At 38.7% G+C, this 19,307-nt stretch overlaps 1 protein-coding gene across 1 annotated transcript in view; it reads right to left on the reverse strand.

Moving 5' to 3' along the window:
- DIAPH3 (diaphanous related formin 3) overlaps positions 1–19,307 on the reverse strand; it is a 413,319-nt gene that overhangs the window by 157,910 nt on the left and 236,102 nt on the right. The window contains 1 exon segment of the mRNA XM_079902970.1: positions 1,300–1,392. Within this exon segment, the coding sequence (XP_079759096.1) occupies positions 1,300–1,392 (93 nt within the window).

Below are 19,307 nucleotides of genomic sequence, written 5' to 3' on the forward strand. Positions count from 1 at the left end.
CCCCAAATTTCACTGGTCTAACCTCCCCTGCAAAACATATTTCTAATTCAGACTACATGTCCATCACACACCAGGAAGACAGGCTCTTTTACTTATCATCCTCATATCAGGATGATGAACACCACTCTGGGTGCGGGGCAGAGAGCACTGCTCCCATCAGCTATTAACGCTTCCACACATAAGTTACCTCATCCCCATTGATATTTTCATTGGCCCAAGCAGGTCACATGGTACCACCTAACTTGAAAGGGGCAGGTATGTGCCCAGAAATAGAAAACTGTGTATTGGCCAATAGCACTAATGTCTGCACACTGCCCGTGGGGATTCTGTCAGGCTTACACTGCAGACAAGAGATGGCCCTCTGCCATAATGAGTTGCAAAACAAGAGGGTTCCAAACCTTTCACAAAAGGAATGTCAACTCTGCCTTCTCTGTACACTAACTTAACTCCCTCTTTAATCAATAGCATGGATCTTTATCCTCTCATCAAGAATTGTTTTGTCCCAATACTTGCAAAAAGCTCACTTGAGGAATGTAATAATTGAAAAGCAGACTAAAAGCCATGTTAGCTCTTCATGCCTCTAGACTCTCCAAATTTTATCCCTCTTATAGCATCAGAAAAGTAATATATCCAGATCATACTATCTCAGTTCCAAATAGAACTATCTTTGATGCATTTAAGATGCAGTTAGAAATCAGTCAAAAGCAAAACTGTTTGCCCTCTTCTCCCACAATAATTCAGTCAGGAAAACAATTCAATACTAAGAATTTAGCTCCTGTAACAATAATTAAATCTAAAATATTTCCAGTCAGTACTTTTGAGGAAAGGCTTTGAACTGCTCAGATGGGATAACAGAATTCATTTTAATCATCATCTTTATTTCCATTAACATTCCAACCTCCTTTGTGTGTGATCAAGTATCACAAATAATAGAGATTCAGCGGTATAGAAGAAATAATCCACTACCAATATTTTTCAAAATATTATGTCATCACCTAAATTCCATAATTCTTTACTGTTATACTTAAAAGAAAGACTTTAAAGGGTAGGTCTCTTTTCAGTTACGGGAGATATATTTCCCTTTCTTAGTTTTATCTTCTAATATGCATTAATCTTTTGAAGAATGTAACTCATAATTTACCTAAAGGAAAGGAAAATTATCTTTGAATTTATTATAAATAATAATAAAATTAACATAAAATGAAAAGCAAGTCAAAAAGAAAATGAAATAATTTAAACGAACCAGTGTGTTCAGTGGTGTGTTTCACTAATTTAATTGTATTGAAATCTGATACTTACAAAGGTTCTGGGCAACTTTAGAATCTAGAAATTTAAGTTCTTTAATTCTTCTCTTAATAGCTTTCTTCTCTTCAAAATCTTCTTCTCTTCTCTCTGTAAAATCAAGGATAGATCCATGTTAAGGGTGGTAGGCACTCAATTGCCAAAAGACAGGATACGAACTTTGTCATAAAAGAATCTAAAAAAAGATATAAATCATTTAAATCAGTTATAAAAATAATAGAATAATAGATATCCCAAGACCTAAACTATTTCAGATAGGGAGTGGTGGCTCTTTCCCTAGAAAAACTACTAAGAGTAAATATTTAGAGGTCTAAACAGCAAAAACAAAAACAAAGCTGATGTGCACTATGGAAACCAATGCTATCAGGTGAAGAATAAGTACAGTTGGCTCCTTTGAACAATGTACAGTACACAATTATAAAAGTAAATGTATTACACTTAGGATAGGTTAAGGAGTTAGCTCTAAGAGCGCTAAACAAAGACAAACACCTAGCTGTTTTACGTTTGATATACCTTGTTCATTTAAAAAGATAGCTCATGTAAAACTTGAAGAGTAGAATGTTTACAATTTGTTTTCCAAATCTTAGAAAAATATTCAAATTTTGATAATCAACCTACTTTATCTGAGCTTTTAAAACTCAGCAAATGCACTTAACCTCTCTGTCTTTGCTAAAAAATAAGTAAGAGAATAAATACATCATGCTAAACAACAATATATGAACTGTGATTATAGCACAGCACATGAGAGTCAAGGTTAACAGCTGTAACCTATAAAGCGATCCTGTCATCTTTTCTCTCGTCTCTTTTGCATACGTTGACAGCACTTCTGATGAACGTAAGTCATCTTTACAAAATTAGGATCTTGATAACAAAGAACAACGGATCAAATTGTTTAGTTAGATACGTACAAATAAATCACAAATGTTGAGGAAGAATAATTTCGAAAACAATCTTCACATACAAGATAGCACATTATAATTAAATTCTTTGCATATCAGAAAAGCACTATAATTACATGTTTAGGTACACAGTGTGAAATAGGGATCAAATTTTATACTTTTCAAAATGTTTATTAACTAATTATCTCTATCATTTTATGAATAATCAACCATCTTTCTCAACTGATTTTATATTACACTTTTAGTCTATGTGTTTTCCTGGACTTCTAATTCTGCTCCACTGTTCCATGTACTACTCTTGTGCTACTATCATTCTGTCTTAAGCACTATAGGATTTATGATATATCTTACTATATAATTGGCTGTTCAAATTACTTTTCTTCCTTTTCTAAACTTGCTTCACTTTTCTCATTTATTTTTCCACAGGAACCTTAGAGTAATTCCGAAGTTCCAAAAATAAAATCCACTTGAATTGTATTTGAATTGCAAGGCATTTGTAAACAGATTCAGGCAAATTTGATATGTTGACAATTTCTAAACTTCCTAATCATGAACATGACATGTGTCTATAACTTTTTAACTTAACACAGTACTCTGCGTAGGCATCCTGTATATTTATTGTTAGTGTTAGGTATCCTAAGTATGTCTATTACACTCCTATTATACTCCTGGGGGTATTAATTCTACATTTCCCCACTATACTTTGCAACTAGTTACTGCTGGAATACAGAAACTGTTGAATTTTACATATATGTTTTATAATCATTCACTTTACTTATTTATTCTTTCATTCAAGTAAGAAGTATTTATTAAGCACCAACTAAAAAAGACCATGCTAGACAAAATGGAGATGTCTTGACCTCAAAGAATTTAAGGACCAATAGAGAGGACTGCAAAGTAAATGGCAATTACAGTACATAGATATATCTTCCGTGTTTGGGTAAGAACCACAGGATATTAAAGAAAATTAACCTATACTTGCCAGAGACAGTCTTCATGGAATGAATGATATCTAAGCAAAAGCTAGAAAGCGAAAAGAAGTTAGTCAGGTGAGAAAGTTTTAGGGTGCGGGAAGGAAGGACACAGACAGATAACGGAAAGATAGTGTTTCAGGTTCTGCAAGAACTTGAAGGGCACAGAAAGAATTAAGAATAATAAGAGCTGGGGTCTTCCCTGGGGGGCGCAGTGGTTGAGAGTCCGCCTGCCGATGCAGGGGACACAGGTTCATGCCCCAGTCCGGGAAGACCCCACATGCCACGGAGCAGCTGGGCCCATGAGCCATGGCCGCTGAGCCTGCGCGTCCGGAGCCTGTGAACGGGAGAGGCCACAGCAGTGAGAGGCCCGCGTACCACAAAAAAAAAAAAAATAATAATAAGAGCTGGACTTCCTTGGCAGCGCAGTGGTTAAGAATCTGCCTACCAATGCAGGGGACACGGCTTTGATCCCTGGTCCAGGAAGATCCCACATGCCACGGAGCAACTAAGTGCATGCGCCACAGCCACTGAGCCTGTGCTCTAGAGACCGCAAGCCACAACTACTGAGCCTGCGTGCCACAACTACTGAAGCCCACGTGCCTATAGCCCATGCTCCACAATAAGAGAAGCCACCGCAATGAGAAGCCCGCACGCCACAACAAAGAGTAGCACCAGTTCACCTCAACTAGAGAAAGCCCTTGCGCGCAACGAAGACCCAACGCAGCCAAAAATTAATTAATTAATTAATTAATTAAAGAAGAAGAACAAAGAATATTTGGTGTAAATAAATGACACCAGAAATTAATCAGACATCAGATCATGCAAGACCTTTTAAGCCATGATAAGAATTCTGGCTTTTATCCTCCGAGCAACATGGAGCCAGTGAAGGCTTAAGCATGAGAGAGACAACAAAAGAACTGAATTATAGAAAAAACTCAGCTTACTGAAGGTGTATTGAAAGAGTGGCAAAAATAATTGTAGAAGGGCAAGACAGAAGGGAGTTGTAGTAATCCAAATGAGAAAAAAATGGGACCTCACCCAGACCACCAGGATGGAGAGAATAGATGAGCCCTCAAAGCAGAATCCAGTCCAGACCCATCTCTTGAGTTCCAGCTTGACTATCCAACTGCCTAGTCTCACACCTCTACTTGGATGTCTAATGGGCACCTTCAACTTCACGTGTCCAAAACCCACATTCACACACCTCCATGCTGCTCTTCCTGGAATTTTCCTCATCTTAGAAATGGGAATGCTCTTATTGCAATTGCTCAAGTCACAAAGCTTGAAGTCATCCTCTTTCCATTAACCCAAAACTACATTTAGTCCATCAGTGAACCCCATCAATTCTAATTCTAAAATATTCACTAAAATTTAGTATTAAATTTAAAATTTAATATTCACTAAAATAAGCAGGGGCTACTATACTCCCCTGCTTGTGGCTACCATCCTTTCTCACCTGGATCACAATTGCTTTCTAACTAGTCTCCCCATTTCCAAGCTTAACCAACTGCAGTCTCTTCATCACAACGCAGCAGAAGACTCCTGTTAAACCTTAACAGAAAAGGTTTACTTCTCTCACTTCCTTATACAGAATAGCACCCCAAGCCCCACCCAGTATTTTCTATCAACATCACTCTGCCTTTTTTCTCCTCCAAAGCACTTACTCCTCACATATCATAAATCTGATACTGTCTCTCTTCTCCCATTAGAAAGCAAGTTGCTAGAGGCAGGAACCTTGTTCACCATTGTATGCTGAGCATCAAGCCTGGAACATAACAGAAGCTCAGTAAATGTCTGTAGGTATGTACGTACCTGCAGACTAAAGGAGAAAGAAGGATTTAAGTAACCAGGCAGATGATGATGGTGCTGTTTATTTAATTCAGCAACAAACGAGGAACAGTTTTGACCTAGTCCAGTTTTAAACATGTGTAGTTTGAGGAGCTCTTTTATCTACACATAGTCATGTACAAGAGGCAGCTGAATGTACAGAAGAGAAACCTGAAACAGTGATACAGGTATCAGTCCTAATAATTATTCTACTGACTGTCACAGGTTCTCCAGGTATCAGCAAATAATGACACATTTGTCTCCTTATTCCTAGTATTGAAATCTTTTCCTTGTCTTGTTATACTGGTTAAAATTTTCAGATGAAGGCGAGTAAAAATTTTATTAGTGAACTTCCTTTCCTCAACCTGACCAAATGGCAATACTTTACTCGTTAGAAAATGTATACATTTTATTTTCCTACCTTTATCCTCAAGAAAAAGGCTGATTCTAAGTTTTTAAAAATCAGTTTATTTCTCAACAGCAGTAACCTGCCACATTCTGAAACATTTTCTGGTCTACATAAAGAAAAAAGTCAAAGAAACGAATAACCTTAAATTTTAAATAATATTGACTGAACATCTACTAGGCATTGCACTGAACACTTTCTGTTGCACTTGCTTATATAATTCTCATAAGAGTAATACTATTTCTGTGACTACTATCATCATCATCATAATCATGATGAGAAAGATAATGCTTAAGGTAAGTAGCTTTAAAAGCAACAGATCTGATAAAAGAATAAGGGTCACTACACTTTGACTCTAATATTCTTTCCACTAGTTGTCAAATATGTTAGGTGTCACATTAAAAAAAAGAAAAAAGTTTATCTAGCAATCTTGACCACTTTAACCTGCAAATCAGAAACTGAAGCAATTTTAACCATTTCGGCTTTTTTATAAAAACGACAAATTAGACTCTTATTGAGTTTAATGTATCAGCATACCCATAATGCAATGAAATCATGGCTTTCTCCTCTCTTATCTGCTCCATATAGTCAAAGGATGGCTGCAGAAAGATGGAATGGAAATAGGGTAAAGGGGGGAAGAAGCAGAGTTTTCTAAGACAGAAAAGAAGATTCAAAAAAAAAAAAAAAAGGTAGAAATATGCTTATGTAGATATGAAACCAGATAATCAGTTTATTATCCAAACAGACTGATTTGGTTAAAATCTTTCATACTGAGAAATAATGAAAAGTACTGCTGGGGGAAAAAACACAGCCAGATAATGGACTGCCTCAAATCAGAGTAAAACCAGTGAAAATGTTTATGCAAATGTCACTGATAAAGCAGAAAATACATGTTGACAACAACAGGGATGCATTAAAGAGGAATAAGAATAAAGGAGGCTGTTTAGCGGGAATGAAATTTTTTCACAAAATCCTGTTTCAGTTTCCCATGCTGATAGTATCTTTGTGGAATACTAGCCAGGAGAGTGCAGGGTCCTGCAGGGAACTCAGGCTTGGAATCTCAATGCCACGTTCTGCCATCCTGGCCCCACAGAGTACCAGACACAGTCCACTGCGGCTTACATCCCTCACCTGGAGACACTGGCCCTCTAAGGACTTGTGAGAATGAAGTGAAATGATCATTACCTTCCTGAAACCATCCCCTACCTCAGCAGTGACAGAGAAAAAAGGGATAAGAAACAGAGTGCCTGACCACAGCTCAGGAGCCCAGAGGCGAGCACATTTTAGATTCATCCCATCCACTGGTGGAGCTCCTATTCTAAACCCAGTACCAACACATTTTCACTAAAAGACTAGCTCTCCTCAAGTATGAGTCATAAAGTCAGATTATTAGTGCCATCTGTACTTGTGATCTAGCTTTTCTGCCATTAGAAGTCCGTGTTTAACCTTACTTCCTAGAGATGTTGAGTAAGGCTACATTCTTCCGAGAGAAGATTAATCCTGTTCAAGAATGGTTCTGATCACTAACACAGCATATGCCGCATTTCATGAGGGTTTTATGTCAGAAAGAAGTCAAAGATGGCAAAACTCTTTGTTGCCGAGAGCTATGAACTGAAAAAGTCTTTTTTAATTACATTTTCTCTTTATTCTTTTCCTATTTTCAAAGTTTCAAAAATAGCAGCAAAATTATATAAAGAATCTCCTTTCAAAATCTTTTCTTTCATACTAAATTTTCCATTAAATATCACAGTTCCATGGTACATGGTTATACATCTTACTCTAGTTCATTTTCCATTATTTTCTAATCAGATTGATTAAAAATGTGACCTTTTTCTAGGAATAGGATTCCACATAAATTTTACAGTACATTATTTAACCACTGCAAACAATTCTAGAATATGCACAATTCTAGAATATGCACAATTCTCACAATTCTAAATGTGTGAGTACCTAGTAGAAGCACAAAATGTAATAAATACTATGTTTCTCTTTCCACAGTTGAGTATTTTAAATCAGTAAATGTGAATAATAATTTTTTATTCTATTTTTGTCAGAGCTTCCTGGGTAACTATCTTATGACAACGTTTTTAAAATACTAAGCATTTTAATTTTTTCTGGTTTTCATTTAGTACAAGTGCTATTAAATTTTACATGTTGTATGTTTAAAATAAATTACCTTTTTTTTGTTCATTAGATTATTATAGCACTAGCCTTCAGAGGATAAAAGGAAGTGACTGAATGATTAAATAACCATTCTCTATGACACTGAAAGAAGCCAATAAAAATCATCTCAACTACAGAAATAAAGCGAACATAAATCATATGATTAGGAAATGAAAACTGAGGCCTACCACAACCTTCAAATAGGGTGAAAGGTGGGGGCAGGGAGAGAGCTATAAACTAGAGATTATTTGCACAATTGTGGTTGTTTTCCTTCCTGACTTTTCTAACTACTGAGGTTCTAAGAGGCCAATAAAGAGTATCAAAAATTTATTGGGCCGAAATTTAGAAGCAAACAGCCCTTGAATATGAAGTTTAACTACCTCATCTATCAGTGAGGAAACCTAAGTAGAGAAAATATGAGTTACTTGCACGAAGTCACACAAAGGCCTCAGCTGTCACCAGATCCCAGACAAGAACACTGACCACTGCATCACAGGCCCAGAGCAGCTCTGGGACAGGGAATCTGCAGCAGGAAAACAGTCTGCAACCAAGCTCATAAGAGAAAGTTAACTCCCCAAGCGTTGCTTTTTCAGGTAATGGAATTTTCCCTTGCTGCACATGTTTACTGGGAGAGCAGGTGAGGCAGTGAGTGGACCCGGGGAAGGAAGAGAAATGCTTGGTCTCCTGAACACAATGAGCAGAATTTAAAGTTATGGAAAAAAACTATACTTCCAAAGGGAAAGTTGAGAATTCACCATCACTACTCTCACATGGTGGCTCCCTTTGGACGAGGCTCAGTTATTCAGCTACGTGGGGTAAACGGAATGGAAGTCTTAGGGGTGGTATTGAGAACAGGTGAATGGTTGAGAAAAGAAAGCAGATTTCTGAGAGTTAGTACTGCTGGAGTTGTGATAGGACGATATGGTTTCAAGGAAGGTTTAGACAGCTCGAAGATAGAAGATACATACAAAATCCATAGAAAAAAGTGAAAACTTGGAATAAATTAGCATTTTTTAAGTTGGCACTATCCCCTTGGCAAAATATCAAAGTAAACACTTTGGTACTGAAAACTATAATTGTATAAATAGCTTTAGTCATATCTGTCAATGGTTTGATCTGTCAAACCCAGTTTTAATATTTCTAGGCACAAAAATAAATGGCTATGTGCCTAACTGCAAAGAAAATAAATAGGGCAGAAACAGATTTTTTTTTACTCAAATATTAATATATGACTGCCATAACTAATCAGAGCATTTTACTAGCAAAAAGATATCTGTTTGGCAACCCAAGGCTAAGAATTATATAGTATATAAGAAGACTAGTTGAACCACTAAATAAAATCTTATGGAATAGATGATTTCAACATCAGTAACGATCAAAAGTATAGCAAATAAATGCACATTTCTCTATACAATTAGAAGACAAGGGTATAAAACAACTTTTCTTGAAGGACTTTTTCTCTATAACTCAAGTCCTATATGGATAAGGGAGAAGGATTTCACTACTTAACAAGCCTTGAACTAGAGGTGTAGGTAGATTTTTTTTTAAACGATGTACAAAAGGATTATTAAGGCATTGAGAATACACTTTATAAAAAACTTAAAACATACACTTCAAAGTGATCACGATTTCTACATACTTAACTAAAAGCACTTTGTTTTCTATGTCTCTTTTTCCTTTATCAAAAAACAAGCTGATCAAAACAAACTGTTATAGAAACTACTTCATCTCTAAGGACCTTTGCAACCACAGAAATAAGCAATATTGCTCATCTCAAAAGTATTACCACTACAAACTAAAAGAACCACTTTCTTCAGGTTCCCTGTGTGAATACCCCTTCATGACCAAAGACTTAAATAGCAAAAAAACAGGAGTTCAAACCAAATAAAATTATCAACACCCTTCAAAATCACATATTCAACAACTTTTTTTAACTCAACAAGCTTTGCTGGGGTGAAAAATAACCCTAGGACAGTTAAGCCTATTTATCATGTATATCTTAGTGTTAATTGTTTTAATTAAATTAGTTACAAATTGAGATGAGTTCTGATTGCATAAACCACAGGTATGAGGGAAGAAAGTAAAAGGAATCACTCAGCTACCAGAGAATGAAGCCCAATCTCACATGATCTTTCTTGGCTCATCACAACTTCTATAAAAACATCCCTAAATTGTATCCTCAAAATCTCCGCACTATAAGGAATGTTTCTAGAACCTACCCCTATGAATTATTTCTGAATGTTGCTGTTTCCCATTCATAGAATAATATGTGTATTCATAAAAAATAATTTTTCTAACTATTGTTTTTGCCAGTACAAGCTACTCCCATATATCCTCTGATGATATTACAAAGTAGAAATATACCTCTGCTAAAGAAATTACAAAGCAAAGAATAAAAGTTAATGTATGACATGCTAATGCATACACAAGAGAATCAACTGAAGGGGAAAAGAACCTTATTATGAAAAGAATGAGAACTCAGTGTACATTCCTAATTTAAAAGAAGGATTAAGTCCAAATGAGGACACAGGTAATTCAGGATATCTAGCATGCTGTAGAATGGAAAGACTTAATAAGCCAACTTATTAGTATTTGTACACACAGTGCTAAGTAACCTGGGAACAGAAAAAGTAACAATAAATTATATTAACTGACAGATATAAAGCCATGCCATATTAAATAGGGAGAAGGTCGATGCTCTCACTCCCTCTTTCGAGAACACCGGAATCACAACTAACTGCTGAACAATCATCGACAGGAAGACACTGGAACTCACCAAAAAAGACACCCCACATGGAAAGACAAAGGAGAAGCCGCAATGAGATTGTAGGAAGGGCATTTTCAAAATAAAATCAAATCCCATAACTGCTGGGCGGGTGACTCACAAATTGGAGAACACTGAGACCACAGAAGTCCACCCACTGGAGTGAAGGTTCTGAGCCACACGTCATGCTTCTGAACCTGGGAGTCTGGCAACGGGAGGAGGAATTCCTAGAGAATAAGACTTTGAAGGCTAGTGGGATTTGATTGGAGGATTTCGGTCCAACTAGGGGAAACAAAGACTCCGCTCAGGGCACACAAAATGTAGTGAGCGCATCAGGACCCGGAGGAAGGAGCAGTGACTCCATAGGAGACTGCACCAGACCTACCTGCTAGTGTTAGAGGGTCTCCTGCAGAGGCGGGGGTGGATGTGGCTCACCAAAGGACAAGAAAACTGGCAGCAGAAGTTCTGGGAAATACTCCTTGGCGTGAGCCCTCCCAGAGTCCACCATTAGCCACAACAAAGAGCCCAGGTAGGCTACCGTGCTGGGTAGCCTCAGGCCAAACAATCAACAGGGAAGGAACGCTGCCGCACCCATCAGCACACAAGCAGATAACAGTTTTACTGAGCTCTGCCCACCAGAGCAACAGACAGCTCTACCCACCACCAGTCCCTCCCATCAGGAAACTTCCAAAAGCCTCTTAGATAGCCTCATCCACCAGAGGGCAGACAGCAGAAGCAAGAACTACAATCCTGCAGCCTCTGGAACAAAAACCACATTCACAGAAAGATAGACAAGATGAAGAGGCAGAGGGCTATGTACCAGATGAAGGAACAAGATAAAACCCTAGAAAAACAACTAAATGAAATGGAGATAGGCAATCTTCCAGAAAAAGAATTCAGAATAATGATAGTGAAGATGAGGCACTATGGAAAAGAATGGAGGCAAAGATCGAAATGATGCAAGAATTGTTTAACAAAGATCTGGAAGAATTAAAGAACAAACAAACAGAGATGAACAATACAATAAATGAAATGAAAAATACCCTAGGAGAAATCGATGGCAGAATAACTGAGGCAGAAGAATGGATAAGTGATCTGGAAGACAGAATGGTGGAATTCACTGCTGTGGAACAGAACAAAGAAAAAAGAATGAAAAGACATGAAGATAGCCTAAGAGACTTCTGGGGCAACATTAAATGCAACAACATTCACAATATAGGGCTCCCAGAGGGAGAAGACAGAGAGAAAGGACCCGAGAAAATATTTGAAGAGATTATAGTCAAAAACTTACCTAACATGGGAAAGGAAATAGTCACCCAAGTCAAGGAAGTGCAGAAAGTCCCATACAGGTTAAACCCAAGGAGAAACATGCCGAGACACATAGTAATCAAACTAGCAAAAATTAAAGACAAAGAAAAATTATGGAAAGCAGCAAGGGAAAAATGACAAATAACATACAAGGGAAATCACATAAGGTTAACAGCTGATTTCTCAGCAGAAACTCTACAAGCCAGAAAGGAGTGGCATGATATACTTAAAGTGATGAAAGGGAAGAAACTATAACCAAGATTACTCTACCCAGCAAGGTTCTCATTCAGATTCGATGGAGAAATCAAAAGCTTTAGAGACAAACAAAAGCTAAGAGAATTCAGCACCACCAAACCAGCTCTACAACAAATGCTAAAGGAACTTCTCTAAGTGGGAAACACAAGAGAAGAAAAGGACCTACAAAAACAAACGCAAAACAATTAAGAAAATGGTCATAGGAACATACATATGGATAATTACCTTACACGTGAATGGATTAAATGCTCCAACCAAAAGACACAGGCTTGCTGAATGGACACAAAAACAAGAACCCTATAAATGCAGGTTACAATGGACACACTTCAGACCTAGGGACACATACAGACTGAAAGTGAGGGGATGGAAAAGGATATTCCATGCAAATGGAAATCATAAGAAAACTAGAGTAGCAATACTCATATCAGATAAAATAGACTTTAAAATAAAGAATCTTACAAGAGACAAGGAAGGACACTATGTAATGATCAAGGGATCAATCCAAGAAGAAGATATAACAATTATAAATATATATGCACCCAACATAGGAGCACCTCAATAGATAAGGCCACTGCTAACAGCTCTAAAAAAGGAAATCGTCAATAACACAATAATAGTGGGGAACTTTAACACCTCACTTACACAAATGGACAGATCATCAAAACAGAAAATTAACAAGGAAACACAAGCTTTAAATGACACAATAGACCGATAGATTTAATTGATATTTATAGGACATTACATCCAAAAACAGCAGATTACACTTTCTTCTCAAGTGTGCACGGAACATTCTCCAGGATAGATCACATCTTGGGTCACAAATCAAGTCTCAGTAAATGTAAGAAAACTGAAAAAAATATCAAGCATCTTTTCTGACCACAACACTATGAGATTAGATATCAATTACAGGGAAAAAAACATAAAATATACAAACACATGGAGGCTAAAAAATACGTTACTAAATAACCAAGAAATCACTGAAGGAATCAAAGAGGAAATCACAAAATACCTAGAGACTAATGACAATGAAAACACGACGATCCAAAACCTATGCAATGCAGCAAAAGCAGTTCTAAGAGGGAAGGTTATAGCTATACAAGCCAACCTCAAGAAACAAGAAAAATCTCAAATAAACAATCTAACCTTACACCTAAAGGAACTAGAGAAAGAAGAACAAACAAAACCCAAAGGTAGCAGAAGGAAAGAAATCATGAAGATCAGAGCAGAAATAAATGCAATAGAAACAAAGAAAACAATAACAAAGATCAATAAAACTAAAAGCTGGTTCTTTGAGAATATAAACAAAATTGATAAACCATTAGCCAGATTCATCAAGAAAAGAGAGAGACGACTCAATTCAATAAAATTAGAAATGAAAAAGGAGAAGTTACAACAGATACCACAGAAATACAAAGCATCCTAAGAGACTACTACAAGCAACTCTATGCCAATAAAATGGACAACCTAGAAGAAACGGACAAATTTGTAGAAAGGTATAAGCTTCCATGACTGAACCAGGAAGAAACAGAAAATATGAACAGACCAATCACAAGTAATGAAATTGAAACTGTGATTAAAAATCTTCCAACAAACAAAAGTCCAGGACCAGATGGCTTCACAGGTGAATTCTATCAAACATTTAAAAAAGAGCTAACACCCATCCTTCTCAAACTCTTCCAAAAAACTGTAGAGGAACACTCCCAAACTCATTCTATGAGGTCACCGTCACCCTAATACCAAAACCAGACAAAGATACTACAAAAAAAGAAAATTACAGACCAATATCATTGCTGAATATGGATGCAAAAATCCCCAACAAAACACAAGCAAACAGAATCCAACAACACGTTAAAAGGATCATACACCATGATCAAGTTGGATTCATCCTAGAGATGCAAGGATTATTCAATATACGCAAATCAATCAATGTGATACACCATATTAACAAACTGAAGAATAAAAACCATACAATCATCTCAATAGATGCAGGAAGAGATTTTGACAAAATTCACCACCCATTTAACATAAAAACTCTCCAGAAAGTGGGCATAGAGGGAACCTATTTCAACATAACAAGGTCATATATGACAAACCCACAGAAAACATCATACTCAATGGCGAAAAACTGAAAGCATTTCCTGTAAGATCAAAAACAAGACAAGGATGCCCACTCTCACCACTATTATTCAACATAGTTTTGGATGTCCTAGGCATGGCAATCAGAGAAGAAAAAGAAAAAAGAGGAATACAAGTTGGAAAAGAAGAAGTAAAACTGTCACTGTTTGCAGATGACATGATACTATACATAAAGAATCCTAAAGATGCCACCAGAAAAATACTAGAGCTAATCAATGAATTTGGTAATGTTGCAGGATACAAAATTAATGCACAGAAATCTCTTGCATTCCTATACACTAATGATGAAAAATCTGAAAGAGAAATTAAAGACACACTCCCATTTACCACTGCAACAAAAATAATAAAATACCTCAGAAAAAACCTACCTAGGGAGACAAAAGACCTGTATGCAGAAAACTATAAGACACTGATGGGAGAGAGGGGGAAGATGCCGGAAGAGTAAGACGCGGAGATCACCTTCCTCCCCACAGATACATCAGAAATACATCTACACGTGGATCAACTCCTACAGAACACCTACTGAATGCTGGCAGAAGAACTCAGACCTCCCAAAAGGCAAGAAACTCCCCACGTACCTGGGCAGGGCAAAAGAAAAAAGAATAAACAGAGACAAAAGAATAGGGACGGGACCTGCACCAGTGGGAGGGAGTCGTGAAGGAGGAAAGGTTTCCACACACCAGAAGCCCCTTCACGGGCGCAAACTGCGAATGGTGGAAGGCGGAAGCTTCGGAGCCGTGGAGGAGAGCACAGCAACAGAGGTGCAGAGGGCAAAGCGGAGAAATTTCCACACAGAGGATCAGTGCCGACCAGCACTCACCAGCCCAAGAGGCTTGTCTGCTCACCGGCGGGGGCGGGCAGGGCTGGGAGCTGAGGCTCGGGCTACGGGCTTCAGTTGGAGCACAGGAAGAGGACTGGTGGCGTGAACACAGCATGAAGGGGTTAGTGCACCATGGCTAGCCAGAAGGAAGTCCTGGAAAAAGTCTGGACCTGGCGAAGACGGAAGAGACCTTTTCTTCCCTATTTGCTTCCTGGTGCATGAGGAGAGGGGATTAAGGAGCTCCAAAGACGGGTGCAATCCGCAGCTAACAGCGCCGACCCCAGAGACAGGCGTGAGACACTAAGGCTGCTGCTGCCACCACCAAGAAGCCTGCGTGCGAGCACAGGTCACTCTCCACACCTCCCTTCCGGGGAGCCTGTGCAGCCCGCCACTGCCAGGGTCCCCTGGTCCAGGGACAACTTACCAGGGAGAATGCAGGCCGCGCCTCAGGCTGGTGAAACGTCACGCCAGCCTCTGCGGCAGCAGGCTCGCCCCGCACTCCGTGCCCCTCCTTCCTCCCAGCCTGAGTGAGCCGCAGCCCCCGAATCACCGGCTCCTTTAACCCCGTCCTGTATGAGCAAAGAACAGACGCCCTCCGGCGACCGACACGCAGAGGCGGAGCCAAATCCAAAGCTGAGGCCCTGGGAGCTCTGAGAACAAAGAAGACAAAGGGAAATCTCTCCCAACAGCCTTAGGAGCAGCGGATTAAAGCTCCACAATCAACTTGATGTACCCTGCATCTGTGGAATACCTGAATAGACAAGGAATCATCCCAAATTGAGGAGGTGGACTTTGAGAGCAAGATTTATGGTTTTTTCCGTTTTCCTCTTTTTGTGAGTGTGTATGTGTATGCTTCTGTGTGAGATTTTGTCTGTTTAGCTTTGCTTTCACCATTTGTCCTAGGGTTCTCTCCGTCCGTTTTTTTTTTTCTTCTTTTTTTTTCTACTTTAAAAAAATTTTTTTGGCTTAATAATTACTTTTTTTATTTTAATAACTTTATTTTAACCTTACTTTATTTTATTTTCTTTTATCCTCTTTCTTTCTTTATTTCTACTTTTTCTGCCTTTTATGCTGAGCCGTGTGGATGAAAGGCTCTTGGTGCTACAGCCAGGAGTCACTGCTGTGCCTCTGAGGTGGGAGAGCCAACTTCAGGACACTGGTACACAAGAGACCTCCCAGCTCCACGTAATATCAAACGGCGAAAATCTCCCAGAGATCTCCATCTAAACACCAACACCCAGCTTCACTCAATGACCAGCATGCTACAGTGCTGGACACCCTTTGCCAAACAACTAGCAAGACAGGAACACAACACCACCCATTAGAAGAGAGGCTGCCTAAAATCATAAGTCCACAGACACTGCAAAACACACCACCAGACGTGGACCTGCCCACCAGAAAGACAAGATCCAGCCTCATCCACAAAAACACAAGCACTAGTACCCTCCACCAGGAAGCCTACACAACCCACTGAACCAACCTTAGCCACTGGGGACAGACACCAAAAACAACGGGAACCACGAACCTGCAGCCTGCAAAAAGGAGACCCCAAACACAGTAAGATAAGCAAAATGAGAAGACAGAAAAACACACAGCAGATGAAGGAGCACGATAAAAACCCACCAGACCTAACAAATGAACAGGAAATAGGAAGTCTACCTGAAAAAGAATTCAGAATAATGATAGTAAAGATGATCCAAAATCTTGGAAACAGAATAGAGAAAATGCAAGAAACATTTAACAAGGACCTAGAAGAACTACAGATGAAACAAGCAATAATGAACAACACAATAAATGAAATGAAAAATACTCTAGATGGGATCAATAGCAGAATAACTGAGGCAGAAGAACGGATAAGTGACGTGGAAGATAAAGTAGTGGAAATACCTACTGCAGAGTAGAACAAAGAAAAAAGAATGAAAAGAACTGGGGACAGTCTCACAGACCTCTGGGACAACATAAAACCCACCAACATTCGAATTATAGGGGTTCCACAAGAAGAAGAGAAAAAGAAAGGGACTGAGAAAATATTTGAAGAGATTATAGTTGAAAACTTCCCTAACATGGGAAAGGAAATACTTAATCAAGTCCAGGAAGCACAGAGAGTCCCATACAGGATAAATACAAGGAGAAATACTCCAAGACACATATTAATAAAACTGTCAAAAATTAAATACAAAGAAAGCATATTAAAAGCAGCAAGGGAAAAACAACAAATAACACACAAGGGAATCCCCATAAGGTTAACAGCTGATCTCTCAGCAGAAACCCTACAAGCCAGAAGGGAGTGGCAGGACATACTGAAAGTGATGAAGGAGAAAAACCTGCAACCAAGACTACTCTACCCAGCAAGGATCTCATTCAGATTTCATGGAGAAATTAAAACCTTAACAGACAAGCAAAAGCTGAAAGAGTTCAGCACCACCAAACCAGCTCTACAACAAATGCTAAAGGATACTCTCTAGGCAAGAAACACAAGATAAGGAAAAGAACTACAATAATAAACATAAAACAATTAAGAAAATGGGAACAGGAACATACATATCGATAATTACCTTAAATATAAATGGATTAAATGCTCCCACGAAAAGACACAGACTGGCTGAATGGATACAAAAACAAGATCCATATATATGCTGTCTACAAGAGACCCACTTCAGACCTAGAGACACATACAGACTGAAAGTGAGGGGCTAGAAAAAGATATTCCATGTAAATGGAAACCAAAAGAAAGCTGGGAGGCTTCCCTGGTGGCACAGTGGTTGAGAGTCCGCCTGCCAATGCAGGGCACACGGGTTCGTGTCCTGGTCCGGGAGGATCCCACATGCCACAGTGGGGCTGGGCCCGTGAGCCAAGGCTGCTGAGCCTGCGCGTCTGGAGCCTGTGCTCCGCAGCGGGAGAGGCCACAATAGTGAGAGGCCTGTGTACCGCAAAAAAAAAAAAAAAAAAAGAAAAGAGGGCTTCCCTGGTGGCGCAGTGGTTGAGAGTCCGCCTGCCCATGCAGGGGACACGGGTTCGTGCCCCGGTCCGGGGGGATCCCACATGCCGCGGAGCGGCTGGGCCAGTGAGCCATGGCCGCTGAGCCTGCGCGTCCGGAGCCTGTGCTCTGCAGCTGGAGAGGCCACAATGATGAGAGGCCAGCGTACCGCAAAAAAAAAAAAAAAAAAAGAAAAGAAAGCTGGAGTAGCAATTCTCATATCAGACAAAATAGACTTTAAAATAAAGACTATTGGAAGAGACAAACAAGGACACTACATAATGATCAAGGGATCAATCCAAGAAGAAGATATAACAATTGTAAATCTTTATGCACCCAACATAGGAGCACCTCAATACATAAGGCAAATACTAACAGCCATAAAAGGGGAAATCGACAGTAACACATTCATAGTAGAGGACTTTAACACCCCACTTTCACCAATGGACAGATCATCTAAAATGAAAATAAATAAGGAAACACAAGCTTTAAATGATACATTAAACAAGATGGACTTAATTGATATTTATAGGTTATTCCATCCAAGAAAAACAGAATACATATTTTTCTCAACTGCTCATAGAACATTCTCCAGGATAGATCATATCTTGGGTCACAAATCAAGCCTCGGTAAATTTAAAAAAATTGAAATTGTATCAAGTATCCTAGCCGACCACAACACTCTGAGACTAGATATCAATTACAGGAAAAGATCTGTAAAAAATACAAACACATGGAGGCTAAACAATACACTGCTTAATAACGAAGTGATCACTGAAGAAATCAAAGAGGAAATGAAAAATTACCTAGAACCAAATGACAATGGAGACACGACAAACCAAAACCTATGGGATGCAGCAAAAGCAATTCTAACAGGGAAGTTTATAGCAATACAATCCTACCTTAAGGAACAGGAAACATCTCGAATAAACAACCTAACTGTGCACCTAAAGCAACTGGAGAAAGAAGAACAAAAAAACCCAAAGTTAGCAGAAGGAAAGAAATCATAAAGATCAGATCAGAAACAAATGAAAAAGAAATGAAGGAAATGATAGCAAAGACCAATAAAACTAAAAGCTGGTTCTTTGAGAAGATAAACAAAATTGATAAACCATTAGCCAGACTCATCAAGAAAACAAGGGAGAAGACTCATATCAACAGAATTAGAAATGAAAAAGGAGAAGTAAAAACTGACACTGCAGAAATAAAAAAGATCATGAGAGATTACTACAAGCAACTCTATGTCAAAAAAATGGACAACCTGGAAGAAATGGACAAATTCTTAGAAATGCACAACCAGCCAAGACTGAATCAGGAAGAAATAGAAAATATGAACAGACCAATCACAAGCACTGAAATTGAAACTGTCATTAAAAGTCTTCCAACAAACAAAAGCCCAGGACCAGATGGCTTCACAGGCGAATTCTATCAAACATTTAGAGAAGAGCTAACACCTATCCTTCTCAAACTCTTCCA

This window comes from Stenella coeruleoalba (assembly GCF_951394435.1).
Source record: "Stenella coeruleoalba genome assembly, chromosome: 18".
Classification (NCBI taxonomy): Eukaryota; Metazoa; Chordata; class Mammalia; order Artiodactyla; family Delphinidae; genus Stenella; species Stenella coeruleoalba.